Below are 13,886 nucleotides of genomic sequence, written 5' to 3' on the forward strand. Positions count from 1 at the left end.
TCGCAAACACAGCCGGGGGACACAAAGCAAACTAACACAGACTGACAATGCAAGCACAGAGCAAAATCCTAAGGGTTCAGACCTCTATGGGTCCACTTAAAGACCATAAATAAACACTCAGGATTTTTACTGTGCATGCAAGCAGACACACGCGCACAACGCACACGCGCACACACATACCCGCACCCGCACACACGCACACACACACACACACACACACACACACACACACACACACACACACACACACACAGCGGTACCTACGGTGTACATCACAACGAAGTAAAGCTGCGAAGGGAGGGGTGGCATTGGAAGAAATTATTTACCAAAAAAAAGACCACAAACAAACAAACAAACAAACAAACAAGCCACATCAGAACAGCAAAATGTAATAGATTCGAAGCAACACCCCCGTGCCCTCACCTCGAGGGTTCAAATTCCACCGTGAAGACCCAGGGGCGTACAGTAGCATTGCTCATCGGCACTAATTCGATTTTCTACGGCAGCTGAAAAATCCCCCTCGAGTTTCTTCCCCCCCCCCCCCCCCCCCCCAATTCCAAAACGTGTGGGAGTTGTGTTTTGGCAAAGGCTGGAAACATTTAGACACGCGCGGGATGATTAAACGCAACCCACTGCCTGACAAACATTTATTTATTTTCGCGGAGGCGTGTTGGTCCGAAGGGTCAGCGCTGGCGTGTTGTGTAGTGCTCGTTTTATTTCGCTCTGTTTTGTACAGTACGATGTGCTGCGGTGAAACTGACGACCCACAGCGTGGGGCATTGTGGCGGCCATTTTGTGGTGCCACAAATCGAAAGCCCATTCATTTTTTCCATAGAGATTTCCTTAAATATTTATATTCAATATTTTAAACCTGGGACCGAGCCATCCAGGCTCCTGGTGAATTATGACCATTAAACATTTGATTCTGTGAAAAAACTATATTTGAGTATTTAATTATATGATATACTATATTTAATAAATACCCTTTGTTTTGTGGTTTTCAAATATATATATTTTTCACAGAATCAAATGTTTTATGGTCATAATTGGTTCCAGGCCTTTTCTTTCTTTTTTTGTTAATGAATTTGAAAAAAATAAAAGAATAAAAAAACCTTTCGTCTATAATCATATGCCCAAAATAGGGACTGATTATCAATCAATTATCTTACTAAATTATTTAAATGTTGCACCCCTACAAGGCAGGCCTCTAACCATCATACCACGGCACGCACGGCAAAAGGGAGAACGCCATTCATTATCCTACTTGTGTTGTGTGCGGAAAACGCACAGCTGGAACACACCACGGCACACACAGCGAAAGGGAGAACGCCGCTGGAAAGATTGGAAGGCCTTACGGAAGGGTTGGACGTGTATGCGCACAGTGGCTTCTTTCCACGCTCTTCTCAGCGAGACCTCCTCCATCTCAATCAGACAACACATCAGGAGGCGAAGCAGACACTTCATCTCTTCAAATGCTTTGAATTTTTTGGAGCCTGGAGCACGAAGTTAGGAGGGATTTGCGGGATTTTCTTTTCGGGGCGGAGATGGGGGGGGGGTAGCTCTGCAGCGTCAGCGCCTATCCGCCTGACAGACTTCAAACGCGGATGGAAAAAAGATCTCCAAACAGGCGAGGTATTTGAAGATAAGTCGAAGAGAGACGAATTGTATTCAAAGAGGAGATATGTGTTTGATGTGATTTATTTTTTCCCCCGCGGTCGCCGACTGTCCGACGATACGGCGAGATTGTTTGGCATGAAAAGCAAAGCACGATATGGTTTATACCATTTACGGCTGCGAGCATTCGAAGGAGAAGTTTACACGCGACATAGCTATACGCATCTGTGTTGGGATGAAATGTGGTCGGATGAATTTCAGCTAGAAAAAAAAAGCCTTTCCAAAAATGCTTATATAATGTTTTTGTGGAAAATAAATACACTTCCAGTGGAAGGAAAAAATGTGTCAGGTGAACGGAGGTGAGCGGAGAGGGAGGATATGCGTCAAATGAGGACAAGCTGTGTTTCAGTAGAATTTCAAAACGGTGTCGGCATGAACACCAAGTGCTGAAGGTCTACGCGTCGCTACGGTGACCACAGAACGTTCCAGTTTGGACGGGATTGTCCCGGTTTCAAGGCGGGAGTCCCCAGTCCCCGAAAAATATACTCTAACTTTCCCCACACTTAAGATAACACTTGTGTTGAGTGCTTACATGGAGGTTTATCCTGTTCTGTCACTAGGTGTGCTATTAAAGCACTAAAATAACCGTTCCCCCAACCCATCCGGATGAAAACGGCAGGTGTAAATGCAGAGCCCTATAGCAAAAAATAGCAGATCTACAGCTCAAAAGGCATCAGGAGATTGAAGATCGGCTATTTCCACTGTTTTCAAAAAGACGGTGTATAAGTCCCGGTGTGAGTGATTGACAATATCGTCACCCTATCACAGGGCTTCTTAAACCTTTTCATTTCAAGGACCCCCATAAGATTTCAAGGACCCCCCCATAACTCTGAGAGTGTACAAATGGAACCAAATGGACCCTTTACGGGTCCATTTGGTTCCATTTGTACACTCTCAGAGTTACAGACATGAAACGGTCCATTTGGAACCCCCTTCAAGGACCCCTTTATCATGAGGCCACGATGAGCTCACCTTCAGGGAGGAGCCTCTGGGGCTGACACATTTAAAGGGCTGGCCCTCGCCGTCGCCGTCGTCCTCCACCTTCTGCCTCTTCTCCGCCGCCTCCGCCCTCCTCTTCTCAATCTCCTCCTTCATCTTCCTCTTCTCGTCCTGCCCAAGAAAGAAAGACGGCTACAGTTTAACACGTTTAACCAATTTAATTAATACATACATAGTAAATGAGAACCACTGTTCTGGGCCAATGCTCTACTCCAGAGGGTTAATACACCAATAATATGCATTGTTACAGCGCCACCATGAGGCTGATTTGAAAAAATGTAGGGTGGCATTTCTTCCTTGGCCTAGTGTGCGTACAAAGTTTCACGGAAATCGGAGGCTGCGTTCATGACTATTTACCAAAGGACCGAATGCCCCCTCCCCCCAGTTAAAAATCACTAAATCATAAAAAAAAAGATAGAAAGCAATACATGATTTTTTTTTTAACACTCATCTTTTAACACATTGATTGCCAAGATCAAGTATACTTGTTCTTAAAAAAAAAAGAAAAGAAAAATCAAACTTTTTAATTTTTTTTATTTTTTATTTGACCCAAAGACCAAGGAGATATGATTTTTCGAAGATCTAGACTCCTATCCACTTCCTTGTTAACTTAAAACTTAAAAATTCTGTATCTCAGCTCCTGAGTACTTTTTTTTTTCAATGTAAAAACCCCTGGCAATAAAAAAAATAAAATCTGAAATAATTCTGGCAGTCAATGTGTTAATCATTATCATTACAAACTAATACAATAACCCTTGTTGTAAAAAAACCCCAAAGTTGTCCTTTAAGTAAAGAAATCCGAGTACTTCTCCCAGCACTGCAGAAGCTAAACCGTACCACAGCCTAATGGAGTGCATTATCATTTCTCTACCAGCTCTCTAACCATTTGACACCGGCTCTCCGTTCGGAGCTGTACTGGCTTGGCGGTGGATCAGCATTCCCCCCCCCGCCAGCCTCGTCTTAGTTAATTAGTCTCTCTGCATCTCTGGGCCATCATTTAATTAACCCGTTAAGACCGGGAACGCATCTGTGTGATATTTTTTTGATTTCTTTGGCTATTCAAAAATAGCAGATCTACAACGCGCTATGAGCTTTAGATCTGCTATAAAAAAAAAAACGTGAAAATGTTTGCAAATCTTTGAATATATATTTTTCAAAGCGAACATTTGTAACTCAAGTCTTTGCTCCTGGGGATTCTACAAATGTCTTCTAAATCCTAACAGTTAAAAAAAACTATGTTGTATATATATCAGTGGTTCTCAAACATTTTTCATGTCAAGGACCCCCAAAATGATATGTATTTGTCCGCGGACCCCCCCCCATCTCAAAATATTTTGTTCCGGGGACCCCCAGGAGCAAAGATTTGAGTTAAAAATGTATATTATTCAAAGATGTGCACCCATTTTCACGATATATATTTTTTTAGCAGATCTACAAGCTCACAGCGCAGCACTCGGTGCTGCGCTATGACCTTGTATATCTGCTATTTTTTTGAATAGCCAAAGAAATCTTAAAGTGACACACAGGTGCGTTTCAGGTCTTAATGGATTAACGAACCGCACCGCCTCATTAACAGCACACCAGAGGAGACGAGCGGAGCGGGGGGGGAGGGGGGGGCCCGCACCGGCCAGAGAACAACCACACCGCCGCCCTCTGAGCCAACAACAACAAAGGAAGTTGAGCACGCGGGGAGAATATGAAATATGAATATGGAATGAGAAATGTGTCAGTGCATAACGCCAGTCCTGCAACGATGTTGGCCGTGTCATTTATTACATCCTGTTTTTTCTTGATTGAGCCAGTGCACTTGTTATGTGATATTTTCCCTTTCTTCCAGCAAAAACTGTATCTTTTATTTCTAGTTACGTATATATTTAAATCCGTACATACTGTGTTTTAATTATCTTGTTTAGTGTGAATGTTTGTGTTTGTTTGTTAAAATCTTCGGCACTTTTACTTCTACTCCACTACATCTCAGAGGCAAATATTGTACTTTTACTCCACTACAATTCATTGAAAACTTTAGTTACTATTTACTTTGTTGATTTTGATTATTATTACAAAACATCCATTACCCACTTCAGCCCTATATATACATTTCGGCCATTTGAAAATAGCCGATCTACAAGCTCACAATGCGTCGCATCGCGACGCATTGTGAGCTTGTAGATCTGCTATTTTCAAAAGATGTTTATACATTTGAAAACTTGTGAAACGGGACATTCTGCATAATGAGTACTTTCTACTTTTGGTACTTTAACTACATTTTGACACCAATACTTTTGCACTTTTCCTCAAGTAAATTTAGAATTACGGACTTTTACTTGTAACAGAGTATTTCTACATTGACAGTATTGATACTTTTACTTAAAGGTAGGGTAAGTGATATTTTTTGGTTAAAACAAAAAGTATTTTGTTAAAAGGTTAAAATACTATATTCTGATAGTAATCATTGCTATAGAGTGTTTTTTCAGTAACAGATGTCTCCCCGTCTCTCCAGCTCTTTAATAAACAGAAAATACATTTTTCGGTAGGTGTCAAAATCTCAGCCAATCAGGAGAAAGTACCCATTTTTAAGCTTAATTTGTATAGTGTTCCAGTTCCAATTTTGCATGCTCATTTCTTAGTGTCATCACTTCCAATTTCACTTGTTTAATCTATATCCTGATTGAGTTCTCTGTCCTGATTGGATAAAATTGGAAATGAAACTGAAACTGAAACGAAAATGCATTTTCTGTTTAATAAAGAGCTGGAGAGACAAGGAGACTCCTAATACTGAACAAACACTCTATAGCAATGAGTACTATCAGAATATAGAGCTATTTAACAATTATTTTAACCAACGCAAATCACTTACCCTACCTTTAAGTAAAAAAATACGAGTAGTTTTTCCACCACTGCAACAACAACAACAACAACATAAAGTGTGCCTTTGCTCCTCCCCTCCTCTCTCTCACCTCCTCGCGGGCCTTCCTCTCGGCCTCCTCCTCCTTGCGCTGCCTCTCCTCCTCCTCCAGCACCTTGCGGCGGCCCTCCCTCCTCCTCTTCAGCTCGTCCAGCTCCACCTCGGCCTCCTGCTGCCGCTGCCTCAGGCGCTCAAACTCCTCGCTCTCGGCGTCGTCGCGGCGCCGCTTCAGCTCCTCCAGCTTGCGCTCCGCCTCCTGGCCGCCGTCCCGGACGTCCTCCTGGCCGCCGCCGGCCGCCGCCGCCGCCGCCGGGTCCGGGGAGCGCACGCTGCCGCGACTGGAGGTGGGAGACATACAAGAGAACACACACACACACACACACACACACACACACACACACACACACACACACAGTGTCAAGAAGACGCACAAGAGAACGTATACACACACACACACACGGCGTCAACAAGACACACACACCGTGCACATGGGAATCAAACGAGGCACGCCGGGGTAACGTGATGCCGTCTGGTGAGGTCACGCCAGTGGTGGAAAAAGTACTCAAATTCTTTACTTAAGTAAAAGTATCAATACTGCAATATAAAAATACTCCGTTACAAGTAAAAGTCCAGAATTAAAAATGTACTTGAGTAAAAGTACAAAAGTATTGGCATCAAAATGTACTTAAAGTACCAAAAGTAAAAGTACTAAATATTTGAAAATAGCCGATCTACAAGCTCACAACGCGTCGCGATGCGACGCGTTGTGAGCTTGTAGATCTGCTATTTTCAAATAGCCTATGTATAAAATAGGGCTAAAGTGGTTAATGTATGTTTCATTATATCATAGTTTATATCTGAAAAGTAACTAGTAACTAAAGTTTTCAAATAATTGCAGTGGAGTAAAAGTACAATATTTGCCTCTGAGATGTAGTGGAGTAGAAGTAAAAGTATTGGAAATTGGAAATACTCAAGTAAAGTACAAATACCTCAAAATTGTACTTAAGTACAGTACTTGAGTACACCGTGCACACACCGTGCACATGGGAATCAAACGAGGCACGCCGGGGTAACGTGATGCCGTCTGGTGAGGTCACGCGCACGGCGATGACTTTTGTCAGCGCCGTGCGCTTGGAGACAGAGAGAGAGGCCCGCTCACATGCACGCACTCGTGGCCACACACACACACACACACACACACACACACACACACACATTTGCATTACTATACTTGTGAGGACATCAACATTGTATCTGCTTTCTGCTTTGATTCTCCCATTTCATGGAACACTCTACAACTCATGCTAAAAATGAATGCCCCAATATCCACAATATATTCTTGTTGTTTCTGTGTTTTATATCTGTATGTGCCTGAATTGTTGATATTTGTGTATGACATCTCGACAGCATTGCAAATGAGGGTAAACCACAATGCTCTTTTCGAGAATAAATAAAGGCTTCAATCAATTTATGAGCATTTTTCTCACAATGTCTATTTCTCAAATTCTACCATACTTGTGGTGATAGTTGACCTCACAAGTAGAGTAATACAAGCACACACACACACACACACACACACACACACACACACACACACAGGTCAGATCAGAAGTACAGTATATGGACACGTGTGTTAACACTACAAAGCTGGTTGCAGGGTACAGGTAAACACAGTCATGCGATACGAAATGAATAATAAACACACACACACACACACACACACACACACACACACACACACACACACACACATACAGAGTAATGGCTCTCTGTCACGCACAGGCAGACACACATGGCATACAGTATGTGCTTGCAGGCGCGCGCGTTTGCACGCACACACACACACACACACACACACACACACACACACACACACACACACACACACACACACACACACACACACACACACACACACACACACACACACACACACACACACACACACACACACACACACACACACACATTACTATACTTGTGAGGACATAAACACCTTAGGATGGCGATTTTATGAATCCCATAAAAAAAAAAGTCATTTTTAACGCTAACCCGAAAGCCAAAAATAGCCGATCTACAAGCTCACATTGCGGCACAGACTTTTAGATTGGCTATTTTCCGTGCATGACAATCAGGCATTACTCTAATCCCAACCCCTAAACCTAACCTCTAAATGTCTAAATCATAATCCTTTTCTTTTCTTAATCCCTATTAGCCTAACTCTAAACATAACTCTAACCATGAGACAACCACCAATTCTCTTGTGACGACCAGGAAAAAAGTATTGAAAATTGGAAATACTCCAGTAAAGTAAAAATTGTACTTAAGTACAGTACTTGAGTAAATGTACTTGGTTACTTTACACCACGGCTCACAAATATAGTAATACAAGAACACACACGCACACGCGCACACGCACACGCACGCACACGCACACGCACACGCACACACACACGCACACACGTGCACAAACAGAACACCGTGCCAAGGCTAAGGTAACAGCTCGGCTCAGGTTTCAGCGACAGCGTTTCCCCCGGCGGGGACTTCAGTCTATAGGTGACCCGTGTGTTAAACACACTGCAGTGTTATTTATTCATTCTCTCTACTCACGGAGCAAACAAACCGTCGGTTTGTCCAATAAATCTTGATACGGTACGGCTCGGTATCTACAGCAGAATGGGGAATATGCAAGAATGCACACATACGTCACTTTCACTTGTCTATGTGCATTGTTCAGCGTAGGCCTAGATACCTACTGACTATTTTCTTATGTTTGGAGATCAGATTATGTAGACTTAAGCTTAATTCATACTCGTTAGAACAACAGCGTCAATTGGCTAAAAGAACCGATCTACAAGCTAACAACGCAGCTTTAGAGATACCTGGTTTTCAAGTTGTTTGCTATTCAATGTCTCTGTTTCAGTCTCTTAGGAATATTTTTTGTAGTTGCAAAAGTCTGTAACCATGGCTCGTTGTTAGAGGTTGTGTTGCGAACACGTGTGAAAGGAGCACAAATAAAGACCAGCGTGGACAGAAAGCACTGCGACATTGCAAACTCTGACTGGTGTCATTTTACGTTCAAAAATGTTAACTTTTTCCCCCCTAGAACTAGCGGCCAGATGTACGACAATATTACCAATCACTTCTCTGTGGTGGTGGAAAAAGTACCGACATTTTTTTATTTAAGTAAAAGTACAAGTAAGACGCGCGAACGCGGGAAGCGAACGCAAAAAAAGTAAAATAAATATGAAAAAAAAATATTTAAAAAAAAGGAACCAATAAAAAAATACAAAAGGAGCATCTTAGAAAAATACAAATTGACAAAAAAAAAACTTTGAATGTTTTTGAACAATTCAACAAAGTGCCTGTTTCACCCACTTCCGGGGGGCGGAGCCAAAATCCGAGCCCGAAGTATTTGTTCGTAGACCCCCACTTAGGGGGGGTAGAAAAAGTTTCGGAGCGATTCGGGCACTTTTCATTTAACATGGGGTTTCAATGGGGAGTTTTTAGGAGCCTTCTCCAGGGCGTGGCTTCCGGGGGAAGGGGCGGGCTTAAACGCAACCTTGACAGGTGTGTTCAGTTTTCAAAGACCTTTCATTTGATGTATGGTATGTCTAAATTGGACATTTACTTATCTCAGAGGAGCTGCACACAGGCAGTGCACACAGAGACACAGAGACACAGAGACACAGAGACACAACCCGAGCACGGTTTCATAGTAAGCTCCACTTGCGCGGAGGCGGCGCCTCCTTCCGCTGCGTTCGCAATCAATACCACAATGTAGAAGTAGTCTGTCACAAGTAAAAGGCCTGTGTTCAAAATGTTACTTGAGTAAAAGTACAAAAGTATTGGCATCAAAATATACTTAAAGTACCAAAAGTAAAAGTACTAAAATGTTTGAGAATAGCAGATCTACAAGCTCACAACGCTTGTAGATCGGCTATTTTTTAAATAGCCTGTGTATAAAATAGGGCTAAAGTGGTTAATCTGTGTTTTATAACGTAATAATTTATATCTGCAAAGTAACTAAAGTTTCCAAATAATTGTAGTGGAGTAAAAGTACAATATTTGCCTCTGAGATTTAGTGGAGTAGAAGTAAAAGTATAGACAATTGGAAATACTCCAGTAAAGTACCTCAAAATTGTACTTAAGTACAGTACTTGAGTAAATGTACTTAGTTACTTTACACCACTGGATATACGACAATATTACCAATCACTTCTCTGCTGCCTTGGCTAAAGCAGACAACTGATGAGAGCTACGGTTAGGGGCTTTCTGGATGTCATGGGATACTCTAAACTGAATAAAGTTTCCCACACAAAAACACACAACACAGTCTGTCCATTCCACATGAATTGTTGAAGCCAACAGTGATAAGACAACCATACACACTTCTTCTTTATGTCAACAGGTATACTATTACTAAACTATACTCTCACAATTTCCTTATGCTGTCAGTTATCAGGTAACAGTACTGCAACATTTCTTTTTCATATCAACAACCCCCAATTTGATACGCATCAGCAGTGGTGGAAAAAGTACTAAAATGTTTAACTTAAGTAAAAGTATCGATACTGCAATATAGATATACTCTGTTACAAGTAAAAGTCCGGAATTAAAAATGGACTTGGGTAAAAGTACAAAAGTATTGGTATCAAAATGTACTTTTAGTACTAAAAGTAGAAAGTACTCATTATGCAGAAGGTCCCACTTCACAACTTTTCAAATGTATAAAATCTTTTGAAAACAGCCGATCTACAAGCTCACAATGCGTCGCACCGCGAGGCATTGTTATCCTATGATCCTATGATTGTGAAACCTATGATCTGAATAGTCATTCTTACACATTCTCTCATTGGGCTGCAGTAAACTTCCAGTCGGTGACATAATAGTGAATGTGAACTGCTCCTAATTTTTCTGGGCATCCCCTGGAACCCCCATAAGGACCCCTGGGAGTCCCCCTGGGAGACTCCACTATGAGAGCCGCTCTACTACATTATACTATGCTGATAGCTTGATCTTTGTTATCAGGAGTATTGAGTTGCTGCGTTAGTTTTATGAATATTGAACCAAAGAAAAGTATTAATGTGCATGTGAGTAAATAATAACTACATTGAATGCAGGTAATTTTTCCCCTTTTCCTGAAAAGTATAACAGTTTGGAACAGTGGCTAAAAGTTGACAAAAAAATCTAGTTCCTTGTCAGCAAAATGAACAAATCCCAGCAGCAACTGTCTTAGTTTGGGACGAGATACAGTGGTAACAATACATGGTGGGCTCTTGGCAGAACCAGAGCCGTATAAGAAAGTTACGTCACTAGCTTAGACTCCCATTGTAAGAATGGAATGCGGAAATGCTCTGTCTATCTCAATGAGGAAGTTCCAATGTTTGGAACTAAAGCCCATAGTAGCGGCCCACTTTGCGGCGAGATCAAAGTGCGACGCGACTCTCTCTTTTACGGCTCTGGTGGGAACCAGGAAGTGTGTCTGACGTGTGTGTTTACCTGAAGGTCCTCTCTGGTTGTCTGTGCTGCTTGGGGGGCGGAGTCTCCTCGTACAGGCCTCCATTCTGCTTCCTCTCTCTCTCCTCCCTGGCCCCGCCTCTCTCGTTCGCCTGTCGGGAAGAGAGAGAGAGAGAGAGATAGAGAGAGAGAGAGAAAGAGAGAGAGAGAGAGAGAGAGAGACAGAGAGACAGAGAACGTGAACCAGGGGCCACCAGTGTCAACTGAGATGGGCGGAGACATTTTGTGTGACATCGTGACAAAATGTGTCTCTACTGCACACGGTGGAGAGAGGTAGGAACTAGAGACTAGGAGAGCACGAAAGAGAGAGAGAGAGAGAGAGAAACAGAGAGAGAGAGAGAGAAACAGAGAGATGGAGAGATAGAGCAGTGGTTCTCAACCTTTTCAGGCCGCGACTCCCCAAAACAATCATATTTGAAGTTTGAACTAGCATTACATTTAGTTTGACTCGGTTTCACAGAAAAAAATATTGTGAAAATGTTGTGAATGTTCGGCTATTTTCTAAATTTTTGCCTCTTTCTTATATTATTTGACAATTTGGCCAATGTTTGACCTGTTTTTGTTCTATTTTTTTGGGGGGGGGGGGTTGTATCTTAAATTGTCACTTACTGTCATCTGGGGACACCCCCCCCCCCAAAATCATGTGGGGACCCCCTCTGGGGATCCCGACACCCCAAGGTTGAGAACCGCCGAGATAGAGCACAACAGCGAAAGAGCGCGTACGTACTGTATACACCACACTGCAAAACAGAGTCTCACATCACACCATTCCAGAAGGACTATTTAAGCCTGAGCTAATACACTCAGTGTGGCGCACAGTCGCACACACACTGCACGACACCCGCACACAACAAAATCAGGCATTCCAGAACATGCACTCGCTCATGAATGGACAACGGGACAGCGGGCTAGAGCGCCAACCTATATATATTCTATCCCTGCTTTATACCCCGTTATCATGCAGGCTCTCACTGCATCTCGCTGCATCCTTCCAGAGACATAATTGCGCCCCCTAGGTTTATAATGAGGACATTATGTGAGGCCACATCGCATTATATAGCACGTGATGACTTAACCCATTCAATCCGGGAACGCATCTCATTTTAGGTTTCTTTGGGCTATTCAAAAATAGCAGATCTACAAGCTCATAGCGCGGCACCGAGTGCCGCGCTATGAGCTTGTAGATTCTGCTATTTTAGAAAAATTGTGAAAAGTTTTGCAAATTTTTGAATATATATATTTTTTAAAGCGAACATTTGTAAAATATGTTGTTCCAGGGACCTCCAGAAGCAAAGATTTGAGTTACAAATGTTCGCTTTAAAAAATATATATTCAAAGATTTGCCCACTTTTTCCCACGGGTTTTTCTAAAATAGCAGATCTACAAGCTCATGTGGTTTGTGGTGGAGCGTGTGTGTGTGTGTGTGTGCGTGTGCGCGTGTGTGTGTGGGGGCGGGGGGTGGGGGGCGGTGGTCGTTGGGGTGTGAGGTGGCATGCCTAAAAACACACACTGTGACCCTAAACGTAGTGGGACCACGCTTGATTAAATCTAGTAAAAAAAATAAGAATAAACCAGCATTCCGTGACCATACCTTTTAAAACCTGGGCCTCGTTTTACCGCCGGTGCAAAACCACACTGTGACCACACGGGGTGTCTGGGTAATTTCAACGTCTGGCCTGCCATGTTTTTTTTTTGTAACCTTATTTTTTTTCTTAATTGGGATAGGTCTTAAAATGCCCCCCCCCCCCCTCCCCTCCCAGACACAGAGTAAATAAGTGTGGAGTCTCTTAGCCTAATTTATGCTTCGTCGCACGAGGGTGCTGCACGCCAAGAATAGCAGACCTGCAAGCTCACAAAGCGTCGCGGATGTGATGCGCTGTGAGCTTTTGGTCTGATATTCTCGGCTGTTCTCGGCGCGTGACACCAAAGTGCAACGGAGCAAAAATGAGGCATTAGGGGTGTTTTTCAGTTCCTCAAGTGATCAGGTCTCAGTATTAATCTGCCTTTCAATGCAGAGAACAACTACTAAATATGTGTGCCAGGATTTGCCTGAGAAGCCAAACGAATTGGGAAGAGATGAAATGTAAGAATTTAATTTAAATATAAAAAGCCAATTCATAATATTATTGTAGTTGTTTAACAACTTTCAACCTGGCGCCCCTATTGTGAGAATGTTAATATTAATGTTATTAGGGCAATTATTGTCATACCTTTTCAAAATGTCTCCCATTTAAAAAAATATATATACAGTATATATAAAAAATATAAGAAAAAGAAAATCAAAGCAAATCTGCTATTTTCCCAATTTTCCAAAAAATAAATAAAAATAATTAACGTCCATTTCACGTTAGAGAGGTTGGCATACAAGAGGTTGGAATCCCCCGCACTTCCATCAGTTCTCACCTTCTCGTTGTATTTCGTAACTTTCACTCCTTCCCCTCTCTGTGCTTTTATCACCAGACCAAATAAAAAGGGCCAAATTAACAGAGCAAAACGTTGAAATGACCCCCGGCGTGGTTTCATCACACATGCTGTGCAATCGTCACACACGTCTGAACCGAACGTCTCACCACATCCAAGCCGTTCTGCCGGCGCAGCAGCAGCTCAGACACCTCGTTATCCTCCTGCTCGTCACCGCTCGGTGTCCTAGCTTTGTCGTGTGACGCGCCATTATCTACAAGCTCGTCCGCCTCTACCTCCTCGGACGCCATGGCGTTCCCGTCAGCCTCTGAGCGGGCCGATTCCCCCTGATTTGAATTGTCGTCCTCACCTACGTGAGGCGTGTGAT

General features: G+C 42.7%; 1 protein-coding gene across 2 annotated transcripts in view; it reads right to left on the minus strand.

The window, feature by feature from the left end:
* Positions 1-13,886, minus strand: part of cald1a (caldesmon 1a) — a 133,392-nt gene that overhangs the window by 26,990 nt on the left and 92,516 nt on the right. For both annotated transcript variants that reach the window (XR_013932608.1, XM_080420884.1), the window contains exons 6-8: positions 11,081-11,190; positions 5,631-5,916; positions 2,647-2,784 (exon numbers count right to left, since the gene is read on the minus strand). Coding sequence is in view for 1 of the 2 variants with exons in the window: in XM_080420884.1 (XP_080277010.1) it covers positions 2,647-2,784; positions 5,631-5,916; positions 11,081-11,190 (534 nt within the window). In the remaining variant the exon portion in view is untranslated. The remainder of the gene's footprint in view (positions 1-2,646; positions 2,785-5,630; positions 5,917-11,080; positions 11,191-13,886) is intronic.

Source organism: Gymnoscopelus braueri, assembly GCF_963280865.1.
Source record: "Gymnoscopelus braueri genome assembly, chromosome: 23".
Taxonomy (NCBI): Eukaryota; Metazoa; Chordata; class Actinopteri; order Myctophiformes; family Myctophidae; genus Gymnoscopelus; species Gymnoscopelus braueri.